General features: G+C 37.7%; 1 protein-coding gene across 5 annotated transcripts in view; it reads left to right on the top strand.

The window, feature by feature from the left end:
• The window catches only part of LOC131425766 (uncharacterized), a 35563-nt gene that overhangs the window by 6646 nt on the left and 2876 nt on the right, over nt 1–26041 (top strand). For 2 of the 5 annotated variants that reach the window (XM_058587909.1, XM_058587910.1), the window contains exons 2-3: nt 6501–7413; nt 14992–16911. In XM_058587909.1, coding sequence (XP_058443892.1) covers nt 6607–7413; nt 14992–16911 — 2727 coding nt within the window. In that variant the 5' untranslated portion in view covers nt 6501–6606. The other 3 variants (XM_058587907.1, XM_058587906.1, XM_058587908.1) reach the window with 2 other exon arrangements.

The following is a 26041-nucleotide window of genomic DNA, read 5'->3' as shown; positions in this document are numbered from 1 at the left end:
GCATTTGAAGCGATTGTGCGTAATAATCTTTTTATCTAATTGTATATGTTAAATGAAATTTTTTGTATCTTCCAACCTTCCGGGCTACGCTGTCCGGTGTACTACTTGTATTCGGTTTTTGTTTTCCGAGTGCTCAAAGTTTTCAGTGAGAGAGTCGATTTAGAAGAAAAATGTTTTAAAATGAAGTTTATGTTTGGGGACGGGTGTAGCGTGATGGGTAAGTCGATGCCTTTCACGCAGCCCGCCAGGGTTCGATTCCCAACCCCGCACATAGGGTCAGAAAGTTTTTCTGGCACGAAGAAGTGAATGACTTTAAGTTTAAAACCTCTATAATCGAAACAGAAAAAAAAGTTATGCTTTGTTTATGTCCTTTTATCCAATACAACATCATATTTATACCTGCCAATATAGAAAAGACAACCGAATCAGAAATTTTAGTAGTGTGCCATCTAGTGGCTAGTAGTCATTACGGTGTTAACGTTTTTTCGGTGACAGTGCACCATATAGGTGCAAATTGCAGAAGCCAATTCAACCATTTATGTTGGTTTATTGGTTGGTTTTATTTCTCTAATTCAATTAAAAAATAGTTGAATGGAAATGAAGTGTGCCTTAGCTAAGAAATGGCACAGCACGTTTAATTGGTGAATTCAACTAAAAAATAGCCATTTCAACAAATATTTTATAATTATTAAGGGACTGAGAATTAAAAAATCTATTTGAGCAAAAGAAAGATTTTTTAGTTGTCTCAAAAAATAACTAACTAAAATCAGAAAATCAACTAATTTTTTCGCCAAAATGTTGATTTCGGTCTTTCCGTGCATATCTTTTAACACAAAATTGATTTATTTTGTTCATTTTTGTGAGGTTATGTCATGTTCGTGCAAAGCCTGATTCACGGAATGAACATCATTTGACAGCTAACGCTGATTTGCTATTAGGTTTTGCACGAACATGACATAACCTCACAAAAATGAACAAAATGAATCAACTTTGACAGCTATCAGTGGTTTGTTTATGTGTTCATTGCCTTCATTCTAATTTGAATACATGTTAATAGATATGTAAACAAACCACTGATAGCTGTCAAAAGGTGAACTTGATTCATCGACAGTTCATTCGAGTGGTCAACGTGCAAAACCTAATTAGGTTTTTTACCGTCACAGCTAACCTCAATCGGATGAACACATTTTGACAGTTCAGCAGTACTGTTTGTAAACAGAGATTTTTTTTGTTTGTTTATTGACAAATTGGATCAGACCATTCACGGTTCGTATCGCTCAAATAAAGTTTCAAAACATTTGTTCACGATTGAATACGGTTTGTTTTTGAAATTTATTAAAAAAGTGACTAGTTGCAAAGTGTAAAGATGATTGTTTTAGATGTGCTCTTCGATTTTTGTTTAAGCTTGTTTGTAAACAGTACCGCTGAACTGTCAAGGATGAATAATTGTTCATTTGTGTCGTCACGATAAAAAACCTAATTAGGTTTTGCACGATGACGACACAAATGAACTGCCGATGAATCAAGTTCATCTTTGACAGTTGCCGTGTTTGTTTTGTTTTGCAACTGTAAATCGAAAAATGACGAAAAAGGGCTTGTTAAAAACGTGTTTCACAGTGAAAAGAACTAAAAATATTGCCCTGTATGTGTTTCCAGCATCAAGGAGCGATATTTGTATAAATCTGTTTAGTGTAAGGCGACTTGCATTTTTTCAATTCAAACGATGAACCTCTGATGAACTTTTAAACTGTAAAAAAATACATGTCAACTGTCAAAAAAAGTACATTTTGTAAGGTTATGACATGTTCGTGCAAAACCCAATTAGATTTTTTATCGTGACGTCACAAATGAACAAAAATACATCCTTCACAGTACAGCGGTACTGTACTTACAAACAAGCTTAAACAAAATCGAGGAACATATCTCAAACAATCATCTTTACACTTCACAACTAGCCACTTTTATTTGAAAAATCTTTGAAACGAACCGTATCGAATCGTTAACAAATGTTTTTAAACTCTATTTAGGCGATATGGACCGTAAACGGTCTCATCCATTTGTCAACAAACAAACAGAAAAAAAGGCTGTTTACAAACAGTACCGCTGAACTGTCAAAATGTGTTCATCCGATTGAGGTTAGCAGTGACAAACGAATGAGACTGTTCGCGGTCCATATCGCCTAAATAGAGTTCGTTTCAGAGATTTATTTAAAAAAAATTGGCTAGTTGTGAAGTGTAAAGATGATTGTTTGAGATGTGTTCCTCGATTTTGTTTAAGCTTGTTTGTAAATAGTACCGCTGAACTGTCAGGGATGAATTCTTGTTCATTGGTGACGTCACGATAAAAAATTTAATTGCCGATGAATCAAGTTCACCTTTGACAGCTGCCGGTGATTTGTTTTGTTATACGACTACAAATTAAAAATTGAAAAAGGGCCAAATTAAAGCGTGTTCCACAGAAAAAAGAACTAAAAAGAATGTCCTGCATGCGTTTCCAGTATCAATGAACGATATTTGTATAAATCTGTTTAGTGTGAGGCGACTTGCAATTTTTATAATCCAAACGATGAACCTCCGATGAGCTTTTAAACTGTAAACAAACCACCGGCGGCTGTCATGTCTGTTCATTTTGTGAGGTTATGTCATATTCGTGTAATTGGAAATGTAAACCAACCATCGGTGCATGATAAACATGAACTTTATTCATTATGAGTGCATTTGTGATGTTTGTCTGTTTTAAAACCTTATTAGATTGAACATGTAAACAAACCACTGATAGCTCTCAATGACGTTAATTAATTTCTAAAACAAATTGGGTACTACGGAAACATTTTTTAATATTCTACGTTTCGTTTTTGTCTTGTCAGTGCGGAGCAGTTCATTTGTTATTGCTAGAGCATACTTAGAAGTTCAAATTAAACCGATAAGCGCACATAATTTAGGTGTCAAACTTTTCGCTTGGTTAGTGTTTGCATTAAATTGTTAACTCTGCACCGGAGAGTCGAAGACGATACGTAAACATATTATTTGATGTTTATTCATCTAATTTGGTGAGGTTAGATATCTATCGAAGCAGAGTTCATTTGTAAATGGGAACGAATGTATTTAGAATAGAATCTAAAGGATGTCACCTCACCAGGCAGTTCGGCAGTTACGAAAATTATGCTAAAATCGAGAATTACGCTGGACTTACGAAAATTTTACAGAAAAATTATTCTTTTGCATGAATATTATTTGTCGGTTGGTTTCACTATGATATTTCAATATACACGGATTCAAATGGCAACCTTATAACTCATACGAGTTATTCTTGAAACTGAAGAACATTGATATTCGCTATATGTGTTGTCTGACAATAGATTTGAAAAGTTGATGTTACAAATCGGAGCCTAAAATTGTCACTCATTCTGAATAAAAGAATCCAATCCAACTGTCTCTAATAGGTTTTTAGACTTTCTCATATAGAAAGGCTATGCAAACGACTTTTTTTTACCGAGGCCCGAAGTGCCGATTGTCATATACCATTCGGCTCAGCTCGATGAACTTAACAAATGTTTGTGTGTGTATGCATGTGTGTGTAACAAAAATGTGCACTCGATTTTCCCGGAGATGGCTGAACGAATTATCACAAACTTAGATTCAAATGAAAGGTCTCTTGATCCCATAGGATCGAACTTCTGGTTCGGGAGTAACGGGGTGAAATGTGCGTGAAATGAAGAAAAAGTGCACTCGGTTTTCTCAGAGACCATTCAACCGATTTTCTTCACTTTAGATTTAAATTAAAGGCCTTATTTCTTGTCATTTTTGTCTATTTTGAGGCAATAAGAATGACTTTGATGGGCACTGTTACGAATGAATCATGAATAAAGTTCATGTTAAACAGCAGAGCAACTCTCGAAATGGGTAACATTGTACTTCGGAAACTGTGATTTTTACAAAAAAAATGAAAAACCTGTTTTAATACACCTAGTGGTGTAATGATGCCTTTCTCATATCAATCATACTATCATATATCGTACTGTGGTATTCTTCAAACTATTTTCTTCGATTCTTGAAAGAACAACCGAAATCGGATTGTTTGACCGTCTACTGATCAAAATTATCAATTGGAGAAGATTTGAGGTCGATTTAGACATTTTTTTTACGATTTTTCGCCCTTTTTCAGTGATGGTATAATGTTTTTAATACACTTTACCCTATATCTCCGGATCCGGATCCGGATGAAATTCAGGAATAACGTATGGGACCGCAGAACCTTTCATTTGAACTTAAGTTTGTGAAAATCGGTCGTGCCATCTATGAGTAAAATTAGAAAACATATTTTCATATTTTTGTACATTTTACCCCATAACTCCGGAACTGGAAGTCAGATTTAAATGAAATTCAAGAATTTTATATGGGACCACTAGACCTTTCATTTGAAACTAAGTTTTTAAAATCGGTTCAGCCATCTCCGAGAAAAGTTAGTGCAAAAAAACGTTACATACACACACATACACACACAGACATTTTGCGTAATCGACGAACTGAGTCGAATTGTATATGACACTCGGTCCTCCGGGCCTCGGTTCAAAAGTCGGTTTTCACAGTGATTGCATAACCTTTCTATATGAGAAAGGCAAAAAGTGATAAGAAAACAACGCAAAATTTTGACAGCTCTGTTACACACACGGATGCAGTGTGTACAGAAATATTCACATACGAAATAAACATATGTACAAGCCACGGTCGAGTTTGTTGAGGCTTCCAATCTTAACTTCAATTTTATGGAATTCCATATATTCCACAGTTCACGGATTATGGTGATTTACGGAACATTCGAAAAAAGCTGCGCGACAAACAGACAAAACAGTTCCTGAGTTGAGTTTTCTTGCTAAAAATCTCTACAAGAGCTGATGCCCAGAAACTACGCCAATACATTCACACTTTGATTAGACTCACGATAGTACATGAACAGGTGGCGAGATTTTTCTATATGTGAGTTCGGTTGTCATTTTTTTAAACAAAAATATATGGAAAAGAAAAGTGTAAACATTGAGCGTTTCGGGATCATCCGTCAAATCACGTTCGGTTGCTACGTTTTGTTTCGATGTTTATTTGCGTCGATCTCGGCGCCATACTTAATTTCGTATAACGCCATCAATGTTAATTCTACATCGTGGATTATACCTTTCCGCTACCTTTAAAAAATAAACAGTACATTCGTTCTAGAAATCTACTTACACAATAGCATCATTAAAACTGTAAAACTGTATCTCGAGAATGATTTGCATGATATTTTTGTATTTCGTTTTTGAATTTTCGCTCTGCGACAGCGTAGAAAATGGTATATCTTCTATTTGGAACAATAGCTGTTTTCCAAAGATGGTAGACAAATATTTTCGTGTTTTGTTTCATCAAAATGATTTGATATAACTAATACTTTAAAACATTGTTTGCTGTAATTGCAGTCATGAGCAATAAATGCCAAAGCGTTAATTAATTATATCGTAATTACTAGAAGTTTAAAACAATTCTATCATTAATTTCTGTATAGGCTCAATGAAAGGTTTAGCAAAGAGGTTTATTATGTACTAATTTTTCAGTGATGTTATTACAGTTGACAGTTGTTGAAACTTCTGAAACTGTACGTCTGTTTAACGGCTCAAACGGAACAACAGAGTTTTGCATTAAGCAGATCAATTTTACCTGCTATGCACTGATGAGTCGAAGACGAAACGTAAACATATGAAAACCGATTATGTGCCCAATTTGGCTAACCCCTGAATGGTCAGTTAACAGTTTTTGATGAATGTACTGAAACTTCAGCTCGACAAACCTCAACCAATTTTTGTTAAGACTCGGTAATAATTATTTAGTGTGTAAGCTTAAGCTTTTAGGTAGAAATCCATCTTCTGGTCAAAAACAAAATTCTAACTCTCTGTGAGAAAACTCTGTGAAAGATGTTCGTCTTACACGTACTTCATAATATTATTGATATTGTCGATCATTCAAGTATTTTTGTGTAATTCTAATTCCCTAATTTATGATTGTTACAATATCTTAAACTTCTTTTTAAATGTTTGAAAGTTTTCCAAATATTGATGCATTGCTATCAATGGTATTTCAAGCAATTGTTATTCCCTATTTAATCAAATCTATATCAAATTCGAAAGCTGTCAGCATTTTAGAGAGTTTTGTTGTTTGAGTTGAAATTCAAAAAATCTCTGAAGCCATTACCGTTAAAAATTTTTTTCTCATTTGAACGAATTGATGTCTTTTGAAACCGTAAAAAACTACTACTACTACAATATCATATAAAGTTTAAGTTCTTTGAAATCGATGTGCTATGAAACTGACATTGTGTCAAACCCTTATAATGATCTCATTGATGCTTTCAACATCTCTTCATATTTATCATCAAACTGTGAGATTCCTTCCGGTAGTAATTATTCCATCTGTAAGTACTTTCATTTAGTGCTTTCGCTCACTTCATACCGTCTCATAAAGTGTATTGTGAAGATCATCCGTCATAAAGCAAACAGTAGACGCATACACATAGAAATGTGCGATCGGCCATCCGAAGAACACGGAAACAAAGCGGCATTAAATCAAAACCATCATTCTTATGATGTCAACAAATTCCGAACGCAAAAGTCACCCAACGCCGGTGGCTCGCCATGTCAGCTCGAACAATCATAGCAGATCCTTGGAATTGCCTTCGGCGACGTCACCAAGCAACCACCGCCGCCAGTGTTCGACGGCGATCGCTAGCATGGAAGGTGTAAGATCACTTGCACGAAACAAACACATCTACCGAGATGACGGTGATGATGATGATCGTGAGTTCGATGACGGCGGCTGCGATCACAAGTGGCAGCCTGGACGTCATACCGGCGGTGCAGCTGGAAGCCAAGACAGTAGTGTGCAGCTGCTCGGCTTGGACGACGGTGGTGTTCGCGATTGTGTGCAAACCGGTGACTGTTGGTGTCCTAATAACATCTACGAGAATGTGGCAAATGCGACATTGAAACGGCTGGAGTTCGCTAGTGATTACGGAAAACTGAGAAAGTGCGAGGAAAATATCTACGAGAATATTTGTGAAGACTGCGGTCGATTGTACAGTGCGGAGAAATGTGCTTTCTGTTCGGTGGAAGACGAAATCGAAGTGGATCGTGTGAAAAAGTACAGCAAATACAGTGCCAAATTTCATGAATTTTTCGGAAATTTTCGAATTAAACCCGTCAAGTTCGGGGGAAGCGGTGGTGGTGCCACGATCCAAGGCAAACGAAAACTGTGCAAAAGTGATATCGTGCATAATGTGGATGGTTTTGAGGATGTGTTTCGAACCAATAAATCGTTCGACCTTGGCGAGATCTGTCGGATGCGGGATGATAACCGATCGGAGACGATCGGGGATGTGAATAAGGATCGGGTAAAATATGTTTATTTTTTTGCGTTCGGACTGATTCGCTGAGGACGTTTGTTGATTTGGTTGTTTTGATGGCTGGGTATCGGGGCATAGGGCAACTTGCGATTTGCTCGGAGCCTGTAATACTTGTTTGAAAAGAAATGTGTCATTGGAAAAAAGACCAATACTTTGATACTACGACAGATACGGTAACTCTGTTAAAAGAGTTGCAAAACAACTCAAGTTTCTTCTAATTTTGATCTTAAACTTGCAAACCTCAACAACATAATTTGATACTCAGGATTATATTCTTAGTATGCAAGGTATCCTACTGAAGTCATCGACTTAGGAATTCCCACAATAAGACAATTTCAATTGCAGGAAATTGAGTGAACACTACAGTTTTTGTTTGCATATGAAAAGAAAAATACAGGGTTGTGACACGACCGATCATAATGACATTTAAAATGCAGTTTTGAAACTCTCACTTCGATAGATTTAAATTTGAAAAAAAAAACGATAAATAATTGTGAAATACTATCTAGGATTCTAGAGATAATCTTAGGAAGTTAGAACCTGCAGTTATAATTATATATCATCGTCAAGTGCATTCAAGAAGTGTTTTCATAACAAAAGTTTTTTTTTGCGAACTTCCGCTTCCGGCAAAATAGAGATTCCTGCTCACGACAAGGGCCACCGATGATTTGTTTGCTATGTTTGATGCATGTTATTGAGTAACGTTAAATAATGGTCGTACGTGAAGTCCACAATAGATTCACGCTGATGCATTCAAATTTACATTGAGAATTATTCAATTATATTATATAACTTTTGAATGTCAAATTGAAGAAAAAATGTTTTCCGCTGGTTTTCCTTATCATAATCTACAATCAAATTGACACTAATATCTACTTTTTGAAAGGCTGCATTTATCCCTTCGAAATAAGAATCCATCCATTTACTTATACTGTATTTTTTCGGGTATATTTTGGTTCAATACAGCTGATTCAATGCTGATGTCAATCAGCAAGAACTGAAATCACTGATGCTGTGAAATATGCGAAGTACAAAGCGATATTCAAGCTACTTTGATTGGTTTGAACAAACGATAGCGAATACCCCAAAAATTACATTTTGGCACAAATTCGCCATAGCCGTACCAAAAATAATAATATGGTAAAAATGTCCAATAACCTAGACAAAAAGGATGTCGCCAATGTGGGTTTCATAGTAACTTGAAACATTAAATTTGAAACCTTTTCATCGAACCCATTCTAAAATACTTATATGTAGAGATTTGAACCTATTGATTGTTAAATCTCGATGATCAGGCTAAGAACTGCCGTAACTTTAAACGCTTCTTACTAGTTGATATGAGGATGGATTTGCAGATGACTACCATTTTCAACCATTTTTATTGCCAATATGCTTCATAAGACTGAATCAATTTCTAATCATTTTAATAGTTTCAATAATAGTAGCTAAGGGCTTACGCTAACAGATAGTTCATTGTGTTCGATCACATTTAATGAAAGTATTGAATCCATTCGCAAGCGCTTGTAAATTGTAAATTGTAGGCACGAAAAATCTATCGCGGATAATTCTAAATTGGCCTGCTAGTTACTGAAGAATAAAAATCAACAGCTAATTGATATTCAATATACTCATATGAACACGGCACCAGCACACCGTATGTGTGTGTGTGTGGGGGGGAATATCCAGCGATCAAATGGAAGTAACTTTCAGTTTCGTCATCTACTCACTAATAAGGTTGCCGACTGAAGCTAAATCCGTAAGATAGTATATATTTATAGATTCCCTTTTGCGCGAATGTTCATACGATGCAAAAGAAAGCGATACTTTTTCTTGCATAACGTAAATCCTTCCTATTCTGATCGAAGCAGAATTGCTACTAAATAAAATTCGAGGTGTACAGCAGCGATCGAAACCATCGACCGTACGAGAGAATTCAAACGGATGACATCATGATGGCATGCTGTGATTGGCTCGTGAAAACACAGCTCGATTCAAATCAATTTTTCAATAGTATGCGACGTTGACGTACATGTTTAAGTTAAATGTTTCCGAAACGATTAGTTGTTAAATTATATCAGTCCATTAACAAATGACTGAGTTATAAGCGTTCAAAATTGTGACAGAAAACAGGTTGGTCTATTTTTGAAACTTTTTATTGGCACCCGGCCCCGGTATAACGTATTTTCAGATCAGCAATTATTTTAAAACGTATAACGAAAAGAATGACTGGCAGCATGACGCTTTTGCACGCGCCAGTGTTACGGAGCGCGCATTTTCTACGAACTCATTTCTCAGTGTCACGTATTGAAACACACTTTTGAAATTGAGATTTTTATGCTCAACATCCTGTAAATCCGGAACCAGAAGTCGTGTCCGGATAAAATTCAAACGGTTCAACGGTCAGTTATTTTCATTTTTGTCACATTCTGCCCCGTAGCTCTGGAACTGCAGGTCGGATCCAGATCAAATTCAATAGCTAGAAATTAACAGCCGATGGATCGGTAAACCGTTAAGCTATCGAGCTTCGTGCGATTGCATTTACCTAAGATTTTTTTAGCGATTTGTATTAACAGATATAAAATATAAAATAAACATTAGAATTTTCGAATTTTTACATCGGCTTTATTTTTTTGTGTTGTTCTGAAAGGCTCCATGCGTAGCGAAATCGACATGAAGATTGAAAATGTGTCATGTCACTATTAAACCCAAATTGGCGACTTCCACTCTCTCGAGGTTATTGCAAATTCATACAATATTACACAAAAACCTCAATTTACGCGCATTATATATGTATATATGTATACATATGTGCACGTATATGTACATATACACTTATAGGGGAGAATGTTCGGTTACCGGCACCCTTTTCTTTTAAGCTTAGAACCTCTGACTAAGTGCACATTGTGCGGACATAAATACATCAATGAAAAGCTAAAGTCCCTAGCTAACAACTGATTAAGAAACTAAGTTGATTCAATCGATTGAAAATTTTTTATTATCAATTTAGTAAAGTGATAAATTTTGGCCATTTCAAAAACGGTGTTCGACTACCGACACCCCAAGAAATTTGGTAAAATATAAGTAAAGACTGCAATTATTCAAAAAATAAACGGAATTTATTCCTTTCGGAGGCGTTTTGATGTGGAACACATCTTTTTTTTCTATATAGAGGTGCAAATCAGAATCTCAAGGAAAAATACACGTAGAAATGTGGTCAGGTTACAGCTCAGTCTATTTTGTATCAATTATTAATATTATTTCATCATGTGATTGGAAATATCTCTAAGTTTCGATTTGAATGTATGAAGCCACGTATTTTCAATTATATATGATTGAAATTTTGATTAGTAGCGAGCAGTGTCCTATTTTGTCTACATTTTGTCCTGCTACAGACGACGGTTTTGAAGGAGTAAGCGATATATCAAAGGGAAAGCATCGCTCTGATTGGTCAATCGATGCAAAAGCGAAGCTGTTGGAAGCACGCGAATTTATAAATAGAAGCGAAATTATAGCTAACGTTTCAGTCCTACGCGTAGCATGCTAGTGGTATAAAACGATTTGAGGCTTTAATTGGTATGTTCTGATCTTGCGTCATGCAAGCTCAGATGAAATTCCATGTTATATCGTTTCGCCTGGGAAATTGACAACTACCCCAGGGTAAATTTTGATTACTTAAGATTAATTTCTAATTTATATAAGATGAACTCCATTGATAATGAGAAAAAGTTTATCGCTTTAAACGAAATCGCAGAATGGTAATAATGGTAGAGAAACTTAACGCTATAAAATTAAGTGCTTGCATACAAAACTTGAACACATGATTGACGAAGGAAAGCTTAAATAACAAAATCCGTATCGCAAGTATGTACAAAGATATAATTGCATACATTTGGGACATTAGTGTAATTTCATCGGCTACAAAACAAATACAAATCAATACAAACAATTTTCGGTGTTGGTTTCTAATCAAGAACAATCTAAGCAGACTTTCGTGCAATGGCGGATTCAAAAGTGTGACGATTGTTTGAACTGTTTGATTGTAGATCATTAGAAATTTTGGTTGCCTTGTTCCACATCAATGGCTCGAACAACCCCATGGGGCTGATCCTTGTAGTTTTACACAAAGCCTTCATTGTCTGATGATAATTTCGCATTGGCTCTCTTGGCCGATGATTTGGATGGTGGCGCCTTTGGTGTTGATTTGGTCGATCTTCCCCCGGCTTCGCCGGATTAAATACGTTTCTGCAGTCGAATATATTGGCTTCTTATCCACTAAGCCACGTTTAATGGCAATAAATCAGTGCATTAAAGTTCATTTTCCTTGACTTGGACGATTTGTTTGAAGTCGCCATGGTTAACAGAAAAAGAGAACCAAAGTTTTTTACTTCTATGACAGATGTGTTGAAGCTGTCAAGTTGTCCACGTGTTGCATATCACCCGAGATGCCAGGTAATACAATAAGTTTAGCTAGCAAAAAGGAAAGATCGCGCCAATTTTCATAAGTCTGTAATTTCTGACGATTGTCTGCAAACAATCGTTGTTTCAAAAGTCTGTAGAAAGTCTTTAGACGCTTTAGCTTTACATGTTAACTAAGAAATTTGATAATTTACAGACAAATTTGCAGACTTGGCATCTCTACATATCACTGACAATTTTTCGCGATTTGTCGAAAAAATGGGGTGCCGGTAACCGAAATTGGTAGACATTTTGAAAATGACGAAAAAAAACTTTGGTTGCGACAATTTTGATAGCATCTAGTATTAAATCACGAAATAAATCGATTTCACATCATAAATAATCAATCCTCTCACCTTTTCGATTGATGCTTTTTAAATTATGATACAATAAAAAATAGTCATAAAAAACTTTTGTATTGATTTTCACGCAATTAAAATTGGTTTTGAGCGCAGCAAAATATACAAGCGTCTGTTTGCTTTGGTATTAGACACAAAAAGAACGTGCTGCTATTACACACACATGACATTTGTCGGAATGACGCTATCTGCTTTCTGTCAAAAGTTACGGTGGGGTGCCGGCAACCGAACATCTTCCCCTACATATACCTTATGATAAAAAAAGAACCGGAATTTTCATTTTAAAATTCTCGCGCTTGTCCAATCGGTAAACTTTTATTCTCTCAACGTTGGCAACACTTTTATACACATTCTGTCAAATTTTGACGCATATCGTACGATTAGTTTTTGTTTGGCGTCTATACAAAGAAGTTGAAAAATCTTCGTGTGGCGATTTTTATAATGGATGAAAATTTAGAACAACGTGCGTGCATCAAATTTTGTGTTGCAAATGGATTTAAGTGTTCCGAAACGTTGAAAATGTTAGTGTCTAGGAAAAACACAGGCATACGAGTGGTATAAACGCTTCAAAGGTGGTCGTACAAGCTTGGATCATGATGAGACCCCTGGCCGCCCAACAACATCTGTTACTGAAGAAAACATTGAATCGGCGAAGCAAATCGTGTTGCAAAATCGTTCTGTACCGATTAGAGAGATTGCTGTGTTGTTGAGCATCTCTTATGGATCAGCCGAACACATTTTAACTGATGTTTTGGGTTTGAAACGCGTCGCTTCTCGGCTGGTGCCAAAAAAGCTGAATTTCATTCAAAAACAGCGTCGTGTTGATGTGGCCAAAGAGATGATTTCCAACGCAGATAGTGACCCCACATTCATCGAATGCATCATAACTGGTGATGAGGTGTGGATCTATGAATATGACGTCGAAACCGCACAACAATCGACCGAATGGCGCTTCGAAGGCGAGCCGTTGTTCTAAATTTTCATCCATTATAAAAATCGCCACACGAAAATTTTTCAACTTCTTTGTATAGACGTCAAACAAAAACTAATTGTACGATATGCGTCAAAATTTGACAGAATGTGTATAAAAGTGTTGCCAACGTTGAGAGAATAAAAGTTTACCGATTGGACAAGCGCGGGAATTTTAAAATGAAAATTCCGGTTCTTTTTTGATCATAAGGTATAAGGAGCGTAAATTGAGGTTTTGGAGAAGTATTCTTAGAACGGGTTTGGTGAATAGATTACAAAGCTTGAGTTATTTTCAGATCCAAGATGGCGACTTTTGTGTTGTCAAGTAGGATTTGAAAAATGACGTTTTAAGTCATGAGGTTCTGATGAGGTTTGTTGAGTTTTACTATAGAAAGTTAAAATGAAACGACTCATTGGGCCGTATGAATGAAACGTAGCATGATTTAATTTCGGTAGTAAATTTTATTGCGGAATTTCGGCAAAATAATTGCCACAAAAGCCAGGTTTGGGGAAAGATGCTCATTTTAATTCAAAATAAAACATTCAAATCCCGAAATATCATAGTTGTTTCTAGTGATTCTGCCTGAAAAGAAACACATATTCAAAAGTATATATAAAAAGAACATTTTGATTCCAATTAGCTTTTCACACAATACAGAAATCTTTTTCTTTCGCCCGATTCGCATAAATTTTTCAGCGTGACGTCCGGTGCTATACAAAATCAGTAGGTGACATTAGATGACAAGTGTCTCGCCGAATTTCAGTAAAAGCAAACACACTTTTCGAAATCTCGGTAAACGCATTTGATGATTGCGGTATATTTGTTGATTACGGACAAGTTCAGCCAACATATTATGCCAAACTTCGGTAATCAAATGCGTTTTACCGAGATAGCAGAACTTTACATTAATGAATTTCGAATTCTTTATGTCGAGCTCGAGAATCGGTTTTAAGTGTGTAAGTTTAAAGGCTTTGTTGTCGCCAGAACTGCGAATGATGTCCACACTGATTTTTATTATATAGTTTTACACGAACATGACATGACTTTACCAATTTCGCGAAACGAACATAATCTGGTAGCTAACGGTGGTTTGCTTACATGTTCACTTCGATTTAAATGAGAGGTTTTGAGGTTGTAAACAAATCACAGCTAGTTGTCAAACGACGTTCGTCTTGCTCATGGTGTGAGGTTATGTCATGTTCGTTTAAAACCTTATTTCTCTCGGACATGAGATGAAATCATCCCGACGTTTCAGTATATTGTTGGTTTAAGATATCCTACAGTTGGGTTATCTTACAGTAAACATTCATGGAGCCAATGATTTGGAAAGTTCAATAAAATGTTCCATGAAAAAATGATTTTCGATCCCCTCATCGTAGTTTGTTCCGAACGTCACAAAACTGGCGGAAGTTTGTTGTTGCATTAGGAAGCACTCGATCGATTGCGGCCCAACAAATTTAAGTGCCATTATCACTCTACTTACGTTCGGTGATTTGTGTACGGAATGGTTCGACCCAAATGAGTATTTTGATTGCACATCATTTCGGCGGCCATCACGCACATACACCACCGAGGCACGTGAGATGGCAATTGCGGCAAGCTCCATTAATAATGCGTTATCAGGCCGGGGATGTGGCCATGAAGATTTCCCTAGCTCACAAAACATCGAAACAACCAAAACAAAAACAAAGTGGGGTAAATTTGCGATGCGGTCACAATGCGCAATCCGCAGCGAACCGAAACGATTAACCATTTTCTGTAATTTTCACACTCACTTTAAAGGAAAACCAACAAACCGGAGTGGATCGAGTGTCCCGGCCCAAAAGCGTTGATCAGTTGGCACTGGAGGAGAACAATTCGAACAAATCGTCCGTCGTCAGTCACGCGATAGCAGCGGTAATTGCGGCCACGGAGGAGAAAGCACGGCAAAAAGTGAGAAGTGCCAGTGAAAACTTGATCGATTTTTCCTCGGGACAAAAAAGTGAGAGTATTTATGAAAATTTGGTGCCTGTCAGTGATCGGTGCCGGTTGGTCAACGATTTGAGTGCAACTGATGCGATAAGTCTACTACCCCCAGCTTTACCAGTGCCACCGTGTCCACCACCAAAACTACAAGCGCCACCACCACCACCAGTCAGTGAGTGGATGAGATCACTGCTGTTCGAAGCGGCAGATTATTCTGACGACTGTGAGGTGACTTATCACGTGAAAAGCATTCCGTCCGTTACGTTCAATGATGTGAGTGTAGGTTGGAGTGGTTTTGCCGGGAGGTCTCACGATTCGGTGAACGATAGTGACCCGCGTGATCTGCGCTATCGGATCGAAGAATTTTGTCGGAACGTTAAGAACAATCAGTTGGATCAGCAGTGCAAGTTGCAACCGGATGAAACAATTGCAGACCCAGTCGTGATAACCTTTGGTTCTGCGGTGTTCGAAGACACTGAAACGTTGCAGGAACAAAGCCGTGATTCGGTGGCTGCGGGAGATAAATCCGAGTTCGTTTCGGGTCTGTTGAATATTTTCGATTCCGTTCTGAAAGGCCAGAAAGAAGACACCGAACAAAATGCTGCCACTGATACGAATGGCCATGCCAATGACGTGATAAGGCTATATCGAGCGCAGGTAAATGAGTGCGATAGTGCGGCAGCGGCGGCGGCGGCAGTTGTTGTGAGCTCCTATCGGTTATCGCAGCGCAAACAGCGCTCGGCAAGAGTCAATTTAAATTGGTTACTGGTGCGAAACCATTTGCTGGATGTTAGTTTGTGTCGGGTTGTGATTTCGTACGAACGTCGATTGAAAGTGTTCTTGCTAGTTGACCAAATCGGCAGGCTTTTACCGAACCTGGGCACGGTGCTGAACCGGCACAAGACCTATCTCAGAATCATGGGTGACAGTTGTTACAGTTCGCACAGCCCGTTGCGGGAAACGGTCGAAATTGATCGTTACTTTCGGTTTCTGGAAAGCAACGAAACCGTGATTAATTTTGCGACAGCCAAAAGGCGCCGGCGTCGCCGAGGTGAACCCCTCATAACTGCCGATCTTCAAAGTAATTCGTCCAATGAAATTAGCTGTAGCAGTACGACCAGTGGAGTACATTCCGACTGTGGAATGCCAGCGGAGGAACACATCTATCAGCCGATTTGGGCTTGCAAAACCGAAGGCTCCGAGCCTGTTTATGAATCTCCTCGGGAACACATCTACGACTATATCAAACTACAGTCGGTACGGGATGAGCACGAGTGGAAGGTGGTGGATGATTTTGCCTTTTCGAAGAATAATCGGCGGACGGCGGCGCTTGTTAGTCACCGGTCGCCGCCACCGGTCCCGAATCGTAACGTACGTCATCCCCTTGATCGGTACCGGAATGTGTGCGTACTCTACAATCCGTCAGAACCCAGTTGCAACCGAATCGTGTACGATTACCGGCGTGATTATATCTTCGATTATCGCAACAGAGGTGACGAATCGACGGACTCCGGTGCGTCATCGTCCGGGGAAGAAGATGTGGAGGACGATGACCTGGAATTTTGCAATAGCTATTCGGAATCGGATGCCGATGATGAGGAGGAAAAAACGGTGGCACAGGGAATCTATCGGAGTGACATTCCCAGTAAACACAGCTGCTACTCGATACCGGATTGCGTCCAGTATTGGAAGTTTATGTTGCTGAATGTGAACTACAATGATGACGAGGAGGATGTGGTGAGTGATATGATTTTTTTTTTCGGAACTGACCCCCTTTCCAGTAGATAACCGTGCACGCTTACGCAGGGCTACTAACACGCACGTAGATTATAGCAACAGCAAATCTAGCACCACGCTGAAACGCTACTAGGTAGGAGGTACGGTACGTACAAAACATTCCAAGTCCGATGATAATCGCTACGTAAGAGGGTTGCCCCAATGGGTACGAATGTATTCCCAGCTGCATTGTTTTAGTGCTGCTCGTTAGGGGCGCCCTTCGATTTGAAAGTTGCACTCAGTTGGAACGTTTAGCGATGTTGTAGTTACTGGCACAGTCCAGTTAGTGAGTTGCACAGAGGAGTAATAAATATTTTAAGTATATTCACAGTAGTGCAGTTTTGATTCGGTTCAATAGTAGTACTACCAAAGTGTTCTTCCTTCGAAAAACGAATCTTTTTCTAGTTAATCTTCAGGCTAAGTACTTTTTTGGGAGAAAGTTTTGAATTAATAAGTTATTTATCACACACATGAAGAAATTAATATTTGGTATTGGAATGTACTGGGAATTCGGCAAAATTCACCCATTCGATCGATCATCTCTACACTTTCAGGGAATCAAATCCAAAATATTATTTAACTGGTTTCCATGCTTGTTTCATTCAATTTCAATACCACACGGAACCACCCGCGATCCCATTTCAACCAGAATATTAGTTGATTTTCTGAATTCGATTGGTTAAAATTTGGTACAACTAATCGATTGTTGTTTTAACTAAACTGTCATTTTTGTTTTTCGATTAGCAGAAACGATGGTTGAAACAACTAATTCAACTGTTTGAAAAAAAAATGCTGTCAATTAGTGAGGACACATACCTTTCAATTTCAACAAATATTTTAATTGAAATAACTGGTGTTGTTATTGAAACAAAATTCTGTTAGTTGCAAAATAAATCGGTTTTATTTGTTTGTTTGTTTTTAGATCAGTAAAGATCTAAATTCTAAAAAAAATACTTCTAATTCGATCGGAAATGATTGATGTAGAAAAACGTTTTTAATCAGCAAAAGTGCCCGGAGGGCGAGTAAATTAGCAAAATTATTAAATTTACCTAAAATGATGCCTTCAAACGGTTGAACTGAAGTTATGCACTGATAATTTTAGTCAATTTATATGAGCTTGGGTGCATCAACCGCTGGGAATTGGAATTTTGCGACGGCAATTCAAACGCGCCATTCAATCGCAACGCGTTCTGTGCATTTGAAACCCTTCGCTCCTGTTACTTTTATAAATTAAATTCATGTCAAAAAGCGTTTTATTGCTAATGCATGAACATCATCATCTGTAACAAACAGCTGGAAGTAAAACAGTCTGCTGGAAGTAAATAATGATCGAATTTGAAGCATAAAATTTTTGCGCATACCTGAAAGATTGCGAGATGATCATTCATTAACATTTTCTAATTTGTCACCAAATCTTTTTCATCTCAAAAGAGGTTAACTTTATCACAACACCGCTGTTAGATAAACACTTGTTATCATAAAATTCTCAAATCGAATGAACACAATTTCACCAAACGCTTTAACCATCGATGTTGTTTTCATTGACACTTTGAAGCGACGCGAACAGATTTCAACTAAAAAAGTTGTTGATTTTGCATTGTGATTATTGTTTTGCTTTCAACTGTCTCCGGCATTTGACAGCATTCAAAACAACATATTTTTCAACTACTTGAATATATGCAAATCAAAAACCATTTTGGTTGAATCAAAAAGAAATTAGTTAAATCAACTATCGCAAAAATCAAAAACTGCGATATCGCAATTTTATGATCGAAGGGTTCTCCGTGCATATCCAAACGCATGAACCTACTCATTTGGCCTTATACAACGTTTGGACCAATTTACCTTTCTTTATCACGAGGCTAAATTCGACCAGAAAAGTGTATGACCATTGTGTGACCAAAGAAGTAGAAGTGGGCACTTTCGGAGGCATTCCTTTTTGTATAACTGCTTGTTGATCGTCCCGATCGTAACAAAAGGGATGCTCCGCTTTCCACATGAGCAAATTTCTTGCCTAATTATGTATTTTTTTTTGGGAAAAGTTGAACATCTTCTGCATTCCAATGCACAGTGGGAAAAATCTATGAAAAACCCGTAAAGAATTCTGTAACTCATGAACTAAAGACTGTCTCAGAAAGTATGGACGCACTTTAATTTCGCTGTAAATAATTCACAAGTGTATGGTTTTCAAATTTTATTCGGTATACTGATAACAGATCGGCTGAAAAGTTCGTATCGTTTCTATGAGAGGGCGCCACTAGAATTAAATCCATACCATTTTCAGTTAGTACCAACCTTCAAAAGATACGTGTATAAATTTGACAGCTGTCTGATTATTAGTTTGTGAGATATTGCATTTTGAGTGAAGCTACTTTTGTTATTGTGAAAAAAATGGAAAAAAAGGAATTTCGTGTGTTGATGAAAAACTACTTTTTTATGATAAAAAGTGCCGCCGATACCAAAAAATGGCTTGATGAGTGTTATCCAGACTCTGCACCGGGCGAAGCAACAATTCGTAAGAGGTTTGCAAAATTTCGTACTGGTCATATGAGCACCGAAGACGATGAACGCAGTGGACGTCCAAAAGAGGTTGATACCGATGAAAACGTGAAAAAAATCCACAAAATGATTTTCATTGAGCGTAAAGTGAAGTTGATCGAGATAGCTGACACCCTAAAGATATCAAAGGAACGTGTTGGACATATTATTCACGAATATTTGGATATGAGAAAGCTTTGTGCAAAATGGGTGCCGCGTGAGCTCACAATCGATCAAAAACAACAACGAATTGATGATTCTGAGCAGTGTTTGGAGCTGTTATATCGAAATAAAACCGATTTTTTTCGTCGATATATAACAATGGACGAAACATGGCTCCATCACTTCACTCCGGAGGCCAATCGACAGTCAGCTGAGTGGACTGCACGCGATGAACCGAACCCAAAGCGTGGAAAGACTCAACAATCGGCCGGTAAGGTTATGGCATCTGTATTATGGGATTCGCATGGTATAATTTTCATCGACTACCTTGAAAAGGGAAAAACCATCAACAGTGACTATTATATAGCGTTATTAGAGCGTTTGAAGGACGAAATTTAAAAAAAAACGGCCTCCGTGTCACAAGTCGATGAAAACCATGCTGAAATTGAACGAATTGGGCTTCGAATTGCTCCTTTATCCACCGTATTCTCCAGATTTGGCCCCCAGTGACTTTTTCCTGTTCTCAGACCTCAAGAGAATGCTCGCTGGTAAAAAATTTAGAAGCAATGAAGAGGTAATCGCTGAAACTGAGGCCTATTTTGAGGCAAAGGACAAATCGTACTACAAAAATGGTATCGAAAAGTTGGAAGATCGCTATAATTGCTGTATCGCCTCTGATGGCAATTATGTTGAATAATAAAAACGAATTTTGGCAAAAAAAATGAGAGTTTCTATTAAACGATACGAACTTTTCAGCCGAACTGTTAATATTAGACTACAACAACGGAATATTATTCTCAACAATTGCTATTTAGGCATTGTAGACTAGCTGGCGCACCTTCTTGCGAACGTTTCTCATTAAATTCCGTACAGACTTCTTGGCGACAAGTTTTGGCACTTTTTTCCAATCTTTTTCGAACTGCTGAATGGATTCGGCTGCCGAGGCATGTTCCCTAAGATGTGCCTTCGTTAATACCCAAAACTCCTCAATTGGTCTAAGTTGTGGGCAAGAAGCAAGATCTGGCCAGAAGACAGCAAGATCCTTGTGACTTCGAATCATGGGTAGAAGTCGTTTTTGTAAACATTCCTTGATGTATATTTCGCTGTTCATTGGAGCAGTGGCGATGAAGGGTTTCGAAATCTTACCGCAACTACAAATTGCTTGCCAGACCATAGCTTTCTTACCAAATTTTTCGACTTCAATCGATGTCTCGGACTGGTTTAACACTTACCTTTCTCGCACCGTATAATATTGTGGTTACGGTAAGGATTTTTAATCGAGTTTCACGTAGGTTTCGTCGTCCATGATTATGCAGTTCAAATTTCCAGCAAGAATCGTATTGTACAGCTTTCGAACCCTCGGCCTGATCGATGCTTCTTGTTTCGGACTACGTTTTGGTTGTTTATGCTTCTTATAGGTTCGAAGATTCAAAAGTTCTTTAGCACGAAGAACATTTGACTTCGAAGTGACCACTTTTTGGCCACATCTCGAACTGAAACCTCCTTCGTTTGCTCGAACGCCTTCAGTATACGTTTATCTAACTGAGGGTTAGAAGGACCGTTTTATTACCCGTTTGCGGTTTATCCTCAAATTATTCTCACCGAACTTCCTGATTGCATTTCGCTCGGCTTTTTTGCTTACTCCTTTTATTTTTGCTATCTTTCTCAGTGACAGTCCGTGTTCTGTGCACCATTTGTACACAATTTTTCGACGTTGTTCTGCTGAAAGTCCACGCAATTCGAAACAAACTAATGATAACGAATAAACAACTGCACAAGTGGTTAGAGAAGAGTGTAAACAACAGGACGCAGCCATAAAAAATTACAGATTCTGAACCATTGCCAAATGGCATCGGTTTTTGGTTGCGTCCATTCTTTCTGGGACATTCTTTAATTGAGATAGGTCAACAAAATCAAGCGGTTCTTGTGAAAAAATATCCAAGGAATTCAATGGAATGGTTTACAATGGCCGCACGAATCGCCATCCTGCTCGTTTTACCCCAAATGTACAGCAGTTTTGGGGGTTTCCTGTAACATTCGCTCAGTAACTTGAAAAGAAGTCGAGTGCGGTATTCTGGAATAGCCTACTTTCATGTGAAAAAGTCTGGAGAATCGATTACCCACACTGTTTGCTCAAAACGTTTTGGTGGCTATTTTACCCTAAATCCTCCATTTCATGAGATCCTTACTGTAAGTCGTACTTAAATCTTGGTAAAACTTATTGGAAGTTTACTAAATCTAGCTTATCTTAAGTAAAAAAGTCTGTAGAATCGAATGGAAGAACCTACACTGGCCGCACGAAACGTTCTGATGACAATTTTACCGAGAGTTAAGGACGATTTACAATAAGATATCATGAGTTTTATGTTCAATATTAATAAAACTATTTAACCTACGTTTTAATCTCACCTCAATGCAAGACAACTGAATTCCAGATTATGCACTTAAAAGATTAGGCGGAGAAACGTCTTCTGTAACTATGTAGGGTAAACTTTCGGTAGATAGCACAAAATTAGAACACTTCAAGTTGGCTCTCAAAAACAGACTGAACGAGCTCTGCTCGTTACATTTATTTCTCTTCTCAATTTTCGATAGCCACTTTATGGCCGTGCTGCCAGTAAGCAGGACTATTTAGATTTGTGTTGTTTTTGAAATAATTATTATATATAACAATGAGATGGAGAAATGGAGTGAAATAGTCACCAGAAAGTTAAACCTCCGTTGTACCGATTTAAAATACTGCCGAGAGCACGGTGAACGAGATCTGAATTTCGTCGACAAACGACCACAATTAGGTTAAAGCCGGAGTTAAATCAACGTTATATATAAATAGATCCACTCAAAAAAAATTAAAGTTCACATCTGATCTAATTCCACCACATTAAGACTTAGTTTTTTAAAAGACGCAAAAATTTCTTTTGCAATGCACTAAATGTTGCACTAGTATGAATCTAAATGGTTTCGACAGTAATTTGCTTTCGATTAGCAAGCGCTTTATGTATTTATATGCGTCATTCACCAGCCCAGCAGATGTATCTGTGGTTCAGTCGATTAACGGATGTACTTTATGAGCATATGATTCTCGGTTCAAATCGCTGTGTTCGCCATAAGAGTTTTTGTTATTTCTATGAAATACATATATTTTCACTCAATATTAAATGTTCTTGCACGTAAACTTGCGTGAGCTAAGATGCTCCATTTATGTGCATTTTATAAGATGTAAAATCACAATTTTTTTTCTCGAAGTGTGTACTACTGTCAGAAAATACACAACGGGTAAAAAGTTGCAGTCAAATTTTGACAGAAAATATCCAATGGGTGAAAAGTCGTTTGGAAGTGATGCAATTCGGCTCCGTACAACTTTCTACGCAGTGTGCAATCACTGAAGAGCTTATTTACTGTACTAGCCAAATTTTGTGATTAAATGTGGGCAAATGAGAGCAAATGTGGGCAAATGAGAGCTACTCTCTTACTCCTTGAAAGAAATACAGAATACATTTTATGTTATTCTCATATTTATATATCTGTATTTAGGTTGACGATTCAATGCACTGATGCGCTGGTGCGCTGATCTTACAAGCCATGTTCGAGTTCCGACCTGGAAGGAATCTTATGTCGTTTTTCATTGAGAACACTCGTAGAGTGTTTTGCTCGATTCGAGCACTTTTCGTGCAGTCGGGCAATCAAAACAGGTGCACTGTGTTTCATTGATTTACAAAACCGTTTCATTGACCAACTGTCAGAGCAAAACACCGGGCACCGAGCGAGTATAATCAATGAAAAACGACATTAGTGTCAGTAGAATCGTAGCACTACCCATCCAATGATTCAGCTGTGAAGTCTCTTGAAACAGAAGGTCAAATTCCACAATTGAATTGTAATACAATACTTGGATTCGAATCTATATATTCATATTCGGTCTCTTACTTCAGGGTCTTCAACCGTCGCATGCGATATCTAACAAATGTTTCGGTAAAACGAAACATGGTAAAATCACTAATAGACATAATAGTGTTACCCACCTCATCGTTTTTTTTTTGAATTTGAATTATTTAGCTCAAATGAAAGTAACCACAATGTTAAAGGTTCTAAAGGCACAGATCTCTTAATAATCAGGGGAACGTACCACTTGAGCCAATTTGTTCCGTTATAGTGGTATGAATTAGGAAATAAATAAAACCGGACAAAGAGTGATCAGATTCGGAACATCCCCAACTCAACCGATTAAACAGATTTTCGGGCACCTCAGCAAGTGGACGAAGTGTAGATGCAAATAAGTTTACATGGAACACAGAGAAAAGGCTGCATTATTTTACAAAACAAATTTTAATAGTGATTTTGACAATATATTATTTATGTTCCTTTTTTTTGCCTCAGGCGCTCAGGTGACTAAGGGGGCTGAGGCCAGTAGGTCGCGTAAAACCACGTGGCTCGCGGCTGGTGCGTATTACATTTCTCTCCATGCTCTCTCGCAAATGTGCAAAATGACTCTCGATGTGGCCGGGTGGCCAAGAAAGTTTTGATATTTTCGGTTACAAGTTTGACTACATCACATAAAATGCAATAAAGCTGCTGCTTATTTGGCAGCCTTTTTGAGCCAATTTGATTTCTCTCTCATGTTTCGTTACGTTACCAGGGAACTAAAGCAGAAAACAATGGCGCCGCCATAGAAATCGACTTACCTTCACAAAAAATAATATTCACTTCATTTTTATCGCGACAACATATATGTTTTTATGCACTAATCGCACCTAAATTGAATTGTCTAGACATTGTCAGGATAGATTTTTGATCCATGCTTTTGAAGGCGAGATATTCAATGAACAAGTTGAAAGACAGCGTTTTCAGCTATGCAACTCTTACTTCAGAAAAAAGACTTCCCGACCGCTAAAGTCAATGAATCCTTTTTAAATTTCACAGAATAATCTAAACTAATTTCCTAATAGATTGTCAGTTGGGTTTTTTAATATTCGTCACCGTTTCTGAGAAAATCAAATTTGAAACGTGAAAAAAACCCTCTAAATCACCCTAAAACACACTTGTCTCAAACCTTAATGAGTCGCATCATATGTGGGATTAGGTGACATGTAAAATGCATTTTTTGTGTGAGCTCCTTTTATGATACACTCATTGTGCTGGTTGAAAACAAAGATACGGACTAAACGAATAACTGAACAACTGTGAGTTAATTGGATGAAACTAAACTCAATAGCTTCTTCATATTCGGTTTTATACTCAGGATTTTCAACCGTCGCAGTCAGTTTCTAACAAACGTACAGATCTTCGAATAACCAGGGGAACAGGCCTCTTGAGCCAATTTATTCAGATATAGGGTTGCGAATTCAAAATACGGAAAATAACATCATACGAACAGTGTTCAGATTTTAATCATCCTCGAATCAAGCGATTTTAAAAATATGTCTGTGCCCATTAGCAAGTGCACGATTTGTGGTTTTTGTTGTGCCCCGTTCGTCTCGAACGAGTGAAATTTTCATCGAAACTTTACTGTTTCGATGAAAAGCCCAGGATGACTTCGATCATAAAGTGATGGATGATCTTAACAGTCAGCTGCCATCGTCAACACCAACAAACTAAACTGTCCTTTTCAGGGCATTCAACATTCTTAAAACATTATTCTCTGAAAAGTATTTCGTCTATAACAAAAAAAACAGCTGCCAATACAAATTCGAGCAGTGATTTTGACAATAGTGACAATATGTCAGTCCGAACAACCTCATTGGGCATTCCGTAGTAGTTTTTTTATATCTCTTTCTATATGCAGAGAAAAAAAATGTAAAAATAACCAAATTTAGGTTTCACACAACGTTTTTTGTTTTATCAAAATTGCTTAACTTAGCTTAGTTGACCGCCCGTGAGTTTCAGGTGATCGATCGAAGACCGGTTGAAAAAAACATGCAAGCAAGAAATGATCAATGACGTAGATGGCCATGTCCATGCAGGTCATTGTGGGAAGGACGAGAATGTTAGTTCAACCGACGACACGACCTGCCACTCGTCTATCCAAACTGTATCGTAAATTTAACTAACCCTCAGTAACTGGTAATGTCAAAACGGAATCGTTTGAAAATTTTTTGAAACTGGCAGCACAAATTGATAAGTTATTGATTTTGAATAACAGTGACCATAACCTTGGTTACTGCATATTGAGGACTTGAGAAATGTAAACAAACCCAATTTCAAATGGAGTTTTCACAACGAATAATTGAAATGGACCAACGGCTGTATCGAGTGGAACGTTTGTGCAGTAAGTTGCAAGTTCTTTAAATAATCTAATGTACAGCCTTGAAAAACTTGGACTCACTCAGGAAAGTCGTTTTGTTTTATTCGTCAATATTCTCCTCAGATTAATTAATGTCAATTCTCCTCAGAT

This window comes from Malaya genurostris, chromosome 1 (genome assembly GCF_030247185.1).
Source record: "Malaya genurostris strain Urasoe2022 chromosome 1, Malgen_1.1, whole genome shotgun sequence".
NCBI lineage: Eukaryota > Metazoa > Arthropoda > Insecta > Diptera > Culicidae > Malaya > Malaya genurostris.
This window is presented reverse-complemented; position numbering and strand designations above follow the sequence as displayed.